The sequence below is a fragment of the Bactrocera oleae genome, chromosome 2 (assembly GCF_042242935.1).
Source record: "Bactrocera oleae isolate idBacOlea1 chromosome 2, idBacOlea1, whole genome shotgun sequence".
Taxonomy (NCBI): domain Eukaryota; kingdom Metazoa; phylum Arthropoda; class Insecta; order Diptera; family Tephritidae; genus Bactrocera; species Bactrocera oleae.
In genome coordinates, this window is record NC_091536.1 from 71,877,905 (window position 1) to 71,886,595 (window position 8,691).

Here is an 8,691-nt window from a genome sequence, read left to right on the forward strand (position 1 = left end):
CATCATATTTATAAACCCCCTGGACTTATATGTGTGTTATGAATGTATATAAATAACCACAAATTCCTCTAGAAATGCCATTAGTACTTGTATAGAAATTATACTTAAGAAAACATACCTATATGTATCCATTATGTTAATGCGATGTGATATCACCTTGCAATAATGCTTCTTACAATAATTTTTCGCGTGATACACTTCACTTGATATCATATAACGTCAAATTAGAACCTTTTGCCACTAGTTACATCAAATCGAACTCACATCGTTTAAATTGTGACATCATCACATCATATGCCTTGATTACGTTGCAGATAAATTCGGTAAGTTTATAAATTTTATTATTTTATAAATAATTTCTTATTTACACTCAAAAATTGCCACTGAAACCATATCGCACTTTATCACATCACGTGAAAAACATCGCCTAATATTTATTTGTCATCACATATAAAGGTATTGTGTTGTGGTGGATTGCGCGTTAAAAAAAAAAATATGAATAAAAACAAATTTAAGAATATATTTTAATTTTAGTGATGCGTTTTTTGGTACTTACACGATTTGGAATTGTGTTGTCTATTGATTTAGCTGTTGATGTTGATATTCTCCAGCATTCTCGGAGCTTTTGTATTCATTTTTGGCATGTGTCATTAAAATGATGTTTGATCGTCTGAGATATTTTTTTATTCTCTGTAGTGATACTTTCGATCTATACTAAATTCTTTTTATACTGAGTTTATAACTTGAATAAAAGCTATATAAAGACATATTTGAAAATAAAAAACTTTGAAGTCCATTTTGATTAATCTTCTCTCCAGAAAATTTCGTAACTGTGGGACTTAATCTTTTTTTATTTGATTTAGGTTCGACTTTCAATTTATAACCTTATTCTCTTCCAACAACTAGAGTGCGTCTCATCTTGAATACCACATGCAATACATGACACATAATGGAAGTGATATTAGATTTGTAATGAGAATTATTTAATTATAATACACTAAAATATAATAAATTGATTTACAATATCAAAATTTTAAAACAATTGTTGCAAAAAGGATTATTGAAAAAAATTTCACTGATAAGCGGAATTATTATTTATGTCATTTACATACAATATTATATAAAAACATTTTTAAGGTACTAAACTGAGTTGACTAAAAGTCATTGTCGACTAACAAGGTCTACCAAACACCAATTCTTCGACGCCGCATTTGGCAATACGATAATTAATCTCATCGTAATTCATGGTGCCGGAGAAGCCCTTCTGTAAGCGATTAGACAGCATCCAAACCTCTTCTTTGCCATTTAAATTTCTTACCACCTTCAAGCCGCTTATAAATTGCAGCGTTGTGGGATTCTCAGCCAGCAACAAGCGATTTTGATATGTGTAAGGTGTACGAATATCCCAGCCGAAAAGACCAATCGGTTCTAGATGTCCACATAGAAACATACCCTTCGCGGTCATAGCTGGGGCCGCACATTGTATTCCACGTTTGCCCAATAACACGAAATGCTCCAAAGCTGAATTGATACCATTATTCCAGTAAGTCGGGTCGTTCACAATATCTAATGGTATGGCTACTTGTGCATCATTTGACAGCGAATGCAGGTATAACATGCGTCGTAAACCCAAACCACGTGGTGTTACCGCGAAACCGAATGTTCCATCTAAAAGTTCGAAGCTCTCACCTGCTATGGTGTGCGTACCAAAGTCCGGATCGGGATATGTGTACTTATTTTCCACACGCCATGAACGTTCATGCTGCACATCGTACACCACAAAACCAGTACCGGTGGGATCGGCCATATAAACGATAGCTTCCTGACATGAACCCTTCGGTGCGGGATCCGCAATGTCCACGTATGGTGTGACAAAACGACTTATTGTCGGCTTGAACATGCCTTTAGGAAAACGGTAGCGATGCACCACTTTCGAGGTGGCTATATCCAGTACCACTAGTTGGGGAGCGCAGTGCTGCTTGAATTCAATTTCACCACTGTCCAATATCCACATTTTGCCACACGAGTCGATCTATTGTGCGTCAAACATGAAGAAAAGTTAAATATTGTGTCTCAATTAATATCAGGTATAGTTTACCTGTATCCGGTAAACCGAGGTCAGTCCGTCACAATCATCGCCATGTGTTTTATGAAAGTCGTAGCTTGGATAGGGCTGCAGCTCGGTGCCATTGGGGCGCACCACATTTGTTAGATAGGCCAAGGAGTAGGGCACACCTTGGCCGAAGCGTGGTATTGTCACGAATATTTTCGGTTCCTCGCCACTTGCTGCGCGAATAAAGAAGTGTTTTTGAGGTATCTCTAAATATAAGTATATATTTGTAAGAAAGATAGTACTCACGTGGATAGTAGACATCCACATCTATGGGTAGTGGGTTGTCTGGGATGTAAAGCTCTTTACGCAAAGCTTTTTGTCTGTCATCTTCACTGGGAAATCCGAACTCTAAATTTTTTGCCTCGTATACTTTTATCAACTCCTTCAACCTCGAGAAGTTAGGGCGTTGTGTGTATTGACTCCATTGATTGCCGCGACCGTAAGCGCTCTGACTGTGAGGGATGGCGATCAAAAGCAGTATGAGATAAAACCAGCTTGAATGCCTGTAAATTATCATTTTTTTTGTTAATGTATAGGCCAATTCGTAAGCATTTCGATAAATAAAATTGGGTTCACTTTGTACATTTCACTTTTAAAATTTTTGTTGCGTTGTGGATCTATTTGTGCCTTGACTTGCTTAGCTTCTAACTGCATTTAGCCATCTATAGACTTTCACGTGAAAGTAAGAATAATATTGTACGAAACCTGTTCGTTACTTATTTGCAATTAATTTCAGATAAGCATTTACATTCACACATCAGCTAATACTTTAACTTGTAATTAAGATTATAAACAAAATATATATCGTTAATTATTAGACATCTCTAGCCGCGGACGTTCACTTTACTGTTATTTTTTTGGTATCACCTAATGTAGTTATATTTTCTTTTTGGTTCATTTTGAGTTCATTTTTCAGCAAATGAGTGTCGATTATTGTAATATTATTAATATAGTACAACAACAATAATACCCGAACTTTATTTATAGGTTCATTTTCTGTAATTAAAGCCTGCTAAAGCTCGGTAAATTAAAAACTTTGTTAATGTATCAAATGAGCGTTTAGAGGCTATACAATTTATACTACACAAAAGTTGTTGCAAAGCATAAACGAGTATTTAGTATTTTTTAGTTGATCGAGGAACTCGAGGCATATTTATTACCAAAACTAGGCAGATTATTAAAAAACTAAGCGTAAGAAGTTATTGTTCGTGGCCCGGATATGAATATCAGTCCAAATCAGCTATGTAACGTTCTGGGAATGATAATGTTATCTATTTAGTTACTATCAACGAAGATTTTAATTTTACTATGTAACTAGCGCTTTGTCAGCCCAAATTTTTTATGGATCGAATGTGAGTAAGAGCGGCACCAACGTTACACACAGCTTTTGTTATCAACCTTACATCAGTCATAAAAAAACTCGGAGTGTCGCCGAAGCCTTAATGTCCGAAAAAATTGTCCGACAGATATGAAATCTAGAAATATGACTGAGTCTTTTTATACTCTTGCAACCTGTTGCTACAGAGTATAATAGTTTTGTTCACCTAACGGTTGTTTGTATCACCTAAAACTAATCGAGTTAGATATAGGGTTATATATATATAAATGATCAGGATGAAGAGACGAGTTGAAATCCGGGTGACTGTCTGTCCGTCCGTCCATCTGTCCGTCCGTCCGTCTGTCCGTCCGTCCGTGCAAGCTCTAACTTGAGTAAAAATTGAGATATCTTTATGAAACTTGGTAGACATGTTTCATGGTACCGTGAGACGGTTGGTATTGCAGATGGGCGTAATCGGACCACTGCCACGCCCACAAAACGCCATTAATCAAAAACAAATAACTTTCCATAACTAAGCTCCGCAATAAGATACAAGACTGTTATTTGGTACACAGGATCACATTAAGGAGGGGCATCTGCAGTTAAAATTTTTTTTAAAAAAGTGGGCGTGGTCCCGCCTCTAATAGGTTTAATGTGCATATCTCCTAAACCGCTAATGCTATAATAACAAAATTCACTGGAAGCAAATGTTTTTAGCACTTCTATTGACGGTGTGAAAATAGTTGAAATCGGGTGGCAACTCCGCCCACTCCCCATATAACGGTACTGTTAAAAACTACTAAAAGCGCGATAAATCAAGCACTAAACACGCCAGAGACATTAAATTTTATCTCTGAGATGGTATAAGATGACTTTATAGGAACCGCGTTCAAAATTAGACAGTGGGCGTGGCACAGCCCACTTTTAGGTGAAAACCCATATCTTGAGATCTGCTTAACCGATTTCAACTAAATTCGGTGCGTAACGTTCTTTTCATGTTTCTATGTCATAGTGCGAAAATGGGCGAAATCGGATTACAACCACGCCTATTTTCCATATGACACCATTTTAAATACCACTTGATTCTTTCACTTTCCACTATGCAAATAAAGCAACAATGATTATATCGGCGTAAAACTTTGCGTGAATAATACGTTTAAAGTATGCCACCTTGTGACCAAAAATTTTCTAAATCGAACCAAAACTGTTCAAGCCCCTAGGTACTAAATATGTGGACCCCAGTGCCTATAGTTGACCTTCTACCGAAAATATCAGTCAATCCACAAATAAATCTCAAACGAGTATACCATTTGACTTTGCGAGAGTATAAAATGTTCGGTTACATCCGAACTTAGCCCTTCCTTACTTGTTAATTTTGGGTCCAATTACAAAATATTATACATAGTCTCTAATAGACTCTAATAAAAACAATATAATATAGTACCTCGGCGTGGTAAAGAATTTAGAAAGTGTGATTAGCACTTCTTCTTCTTTTTCTTTAGTACCACAACGGTGGGTCGGATTGAGGCGAGAACACTAAACTTCGCCAGTTGCCTCTATCTTTTGCGCGGACACGCTAATTGTAAATCTTAAGTGCATCCAGGTCTTTATGCACTTAGTCCCTTTATCCTTGGGATGGGCCAATCGGTTTCGAAATGAAGGAGTTTCTACCATGCGTACGACAAGACCTAATCAACGCATTCGTTGGATTTGTATGCGCTTAATTATATCCATGTGGCCGTAGGGCTTATACAGTTCGTGGTTCCAAAGACCTTGCGGTTCTTTTCAATGCTCCAAGCGCTTCTCATCTCGATTCGTCATCGTCCATGTTTCTCCTGTCCTGTCCGTATAATAGGACGGAGAGACTTATGAAGCGTAATTTATGTTCGTCGAGATAGTGATCTGCTCCTCAATTGCCTACTGATCTCAAAGTAGAGCCTGTTGGCGTGAGTTATTGTCTCTTTTCAAATTTATAGCTGCCAGCAGTGATATTATTATCCATAACACACGGGGAATCTTTGTGTGTCGCCGTCAACTACTTTGTCTTGTCTTCGTTCACCACAAGACCAATCTATTTCGCTTTTTTTGTCAATATCATCTTTATACCTATATATTATTAGAATTTTTGAATAGACAGTGCCACTGCGGTTCAAATTAGCGGCGCGTGTGTGACTAGCATAATAGCAACAAAAAATAGTTTTTCGACATGTAGTGTAAATCCTTCGTATGTATTTCTGCCATGAAATGTTAACAAAATTCAGCAGTCCTCGGAAGGCGGTTTAATACTTGTGCGAACATCAATTAGTGCAATAACATCAAAAAATCTTCACAAATGGAAAGAGAACCTCGAATAAGAATATGGTAAGAGCATTGTGAAGCCTTCACAATATCTGGTTTTCCGAGATAAATCTTATTTTTGTTCCTTTATCAGCACTGCTTTGATGAACAGTTGAAATTGCTAGAAGGGCGATAACATTAGGTAGTGTCGTTCGCAATAGCGATGTTACTTGTAATCCGACCGTTATGATCCGTTCCCCTGACAGCCAGATCTACGTAACCAGAACGGACTAGGATTTTTATTCGACTAAGGATCAACTTGGCAGCATTCCTCGAAATTACTTCATAAATGTTTTCTGTCCATACAACAAAATACAAGTTGTTTTCACCAGCGTTAACGAAAGAGATCGCTTTTGTAACTGTCCGACTTTATATAACAATGGATGTTCCCGATACGGGGTAAGCAGTCTTGCCGCTTATTTTCATGTTCAAGTAATCCGTATTTACTCTACTACATATGCCGCTGAGTTCGGGTTCTTTAAATAATATGGCTATGATACTATGTTCATCATTGTTCCGAAACTGAACCCAGCTGTATTCTCTTTTTGTCGTCAGGTCTTAAATATATTAAATTCAAGTTTATTCAAAGACATTACTATTATTTGTAGTAAGTAGTGGTAGTAAGTAAATTCAAAATATGGACAGAAACTACTTTTGCCTCTTTAAGTTCGTCCAATACCCAGAAATCATAATTCATTTTGCTGCATAGTGTTATGTGTTTTTTAATTAAATTTTTATTTCTTTTTATTTAACCTATTGGTTTAAGAGTTTTTATTAATATTAACAAGATGATATGTTTATCTTGCTTACTTTTAATACGGTGTTTATATTATAATTTTTAAAGTGACGATGATACTCTTACAAAGAATTCTGTGGGAATTTAAAAATACAACTAATTTCGACAAGGTGTTTTTAACCACAAAGATTAACATTTTGGACTAATGTGTGAAACTAACCTAAAGTCAAATAAATTGTTTTGACAAAAAGCCACAAAATTCATTCTTTGTACAGGTTGCTGTGAGTAAACTAAGATACTTTATTATTCAGAGTTTTGCACCTGCTTGAACTATTAACATACTGATTAGACCCATTATCACATTTGAAGATTATTTGAATACTATTTCGCATAGTTCAAGTTTTGACAATACACATATTATATATGTATATATATATATTTGCAGAAGTGCTCATTATATGTAGTATAGACGTTTGTAGTCATAGTCAAGCAGGGGTTTCCCACTTATAAATTAAAAATGTAAAATCCGGCCTACCTAAGTGTAATAGTAGTAGTGAGTAGTCATTGGAATATGTATTGACGTAATATTTGCTTTACTTTTCAAACAAAGTACTCAGTTTAAAAATTGCTTGACGCATTTTAAACACTTTAAATTGCAAGTCACATACTGAAAAGTTCGTATCGTTTTAAAAGAGAACATATGTATTTTTCTTTTTCAAAATTCGATTTTTATAGTCAGCATGTGTGCCATTTAGAACGGTACACTACAGTGATCTTTCAACATTTCGATACCATTTTTCAAAGGACTATTTTTCTTTTGCTTTAAAAGAGGTCTCAGCCTCGTCTTTTCCGGAGGATACAGTGGATGCAGGTACAATTCGAGACTGTAGCATTTATTGATTTATTGACTGACGATGCATTATTGCTTTCCCTTCTGCTTCAAAGGAACCTTTTTCGCGATTTTGTCTACCAAGCGTTCCAATAATGCTATGATGTGTTTAGAGCAAGACAGTCGAACGCAACTTAAAATATAGACGCCATAACAAACGCTTATTTTGAAGGCCCCGAAGAGTACTAAAATCAAACCGATATCGAAATATGGGAGAACCGTTACAACTTATTATCAATCTAGAGTAAAATGTTATAAATAGAGCTTATGTCGTTGACTGCTGATTTGATATCGGAATGAAATGATGGAAGCATGTTTCATTTATTGCCAAAAATGAGCGTATTCGGACTTTATTCCTTTTGTTTGTTTAAACAAAATCTTTTTTGCCGATATATCGAAAACAATACGACTGAAAAAAATGTTGAAGTTTTTAAATTTTCAGATTACCAGATTTGAGGAATCTATGCGTTCAAGCTGGTCCTCCGGAAAGCTCTTTCCTAGCAGTAAAACGCTGGGATGATCGCTTTCAGATGAGAGAAAAATTTTTTGTAACGTCGATCGTATCTAGTGTGGAAGTCCACCGGATTAGAAGTCTTTAACCATTATAACACGTCGAATGTCTTTGAAAAATACTGTCATACTAAGTACAATGCTAATCTGGGGGGCATTCTTCTAACTACTATTTTTAAATTAATTGATGCACCATCTTATAATTTTCTTTATAATCATACATTTTTAATATATATTACATATATATATTTTTTGTTTTTTGAACCATAAAATACACTTATTAATTTTTTAATATTGGAATTTAATTTAACGTATTTTTCTTATAAATTATTCTTGCAAAATATCACAGAATATGCACATTATTTAAAATCAACGCAATGATTATCATTAAATAATTCACTCACATTTGTTGTGCAATTGTTAACTATTCTTGTTTACGAGCGTTTAAAATTTTTATTACTTCAAAAATACGCAATCTTAAGCCGCAGGAACGTTCCGTTCATTGCTCGTCTCTGTGTCAATTTAAAACCGGACTGATCTTAGCATTTTAATTCGTTCGGTTTTAAGTCTTACCTTACCTTGAAGATTTATAGTGAAATTTTTGTGCAAGTGTACAGTGTTCTGAATTAATTAATTTGTTATTTTTGCTGCGTTATACAAATATGATAATGTTTTTCGTACATACAAGTACATACATACATACAGTATTCGCATGTAAATCTGCCTGCTTCTGAACACTGTCGACTGGTTTCGTTATTAACTGCTTTTGTTTATCCCAGAAATTAACA

The 8,691-nt window shown here is 35.3% G+C and overlaps 1 protein-coding gene across 3 annotated transcripts; it reads right to left on the reverse strand.

Moving 5' to 3' along the window:
* Window positions 1–838: 838 nt before the first annotated feature.
* On the reverse strand, window positions 839–8,442 carry yellow-e2 (L-dopachrome tautomerase yellow-e2). Of its 3 annotated transcripts, XM_070105622.1 has the most exons (5): window positions 2,697–2,906; window positions 2,360–2,616; window positions 2,099–2,286; window positions 1,177–2,032; window positions 839–1,145 (listed from the first exon to the last, which is right to left on the reverse strand). In XM_070105622.1, the coding sequence occupies exons 1-5, from the start codon at window positions 2,765–2,767 to the stop codon at window positions 1,141–1,143; spliced, it is 1,377 nt and encodes a 458-aa protein (XP_069961723.1). In that variant the 5' UTR covers window positions 2,768–2,906; the 3' UTR covers window positions 839–1,140. The 3 variants fall into 3 exon arrangements, with proteins under 3 accessions (XP_069961723.1, XP_014090650.2, XP_036223980.2); XM_014235175.3 differs by lacking the exon at window positions 2,697–2,906 and adding an exon at window positions 8,308–8,442 and having other exon boundaries at window positions 839–2,032; XM_036368087.2 differs by having other exon boundaries at window positions 839–2,032; window positions 2,697–2,905.
* Between the last annotated feature and the right edge of the window lie 249 nt (window positions 8,443–8,691).

What these genes read in the sequence shown, in the direction of transcription:
- yellow-e2 (XM_070105622.1), bottom strand. Translation starts at nt 2,767, where the DNA reads ATGCAGTTAGAAGCTAAGCAAGTCAAGGCACAAATAGATCCACAACGC. An exon ending in AAAAATTTTAAAAGTGAAAT is followed by an intron (nt 2,617 to 2,696) that starts GTACAAAGTGAA and finishes GATAATTTACAG; the next exon opens with GCATTCAAGCTGGTTTTATC. An exon ending in CCTCGGTTTACCGGATACAG is followed by an intron (nt 2,033 to 2,098) that starts GTAAACTATACC and finishes GACGCACAATAG; the next exon opens with ATCGACTCGTGTGGCAAAAT.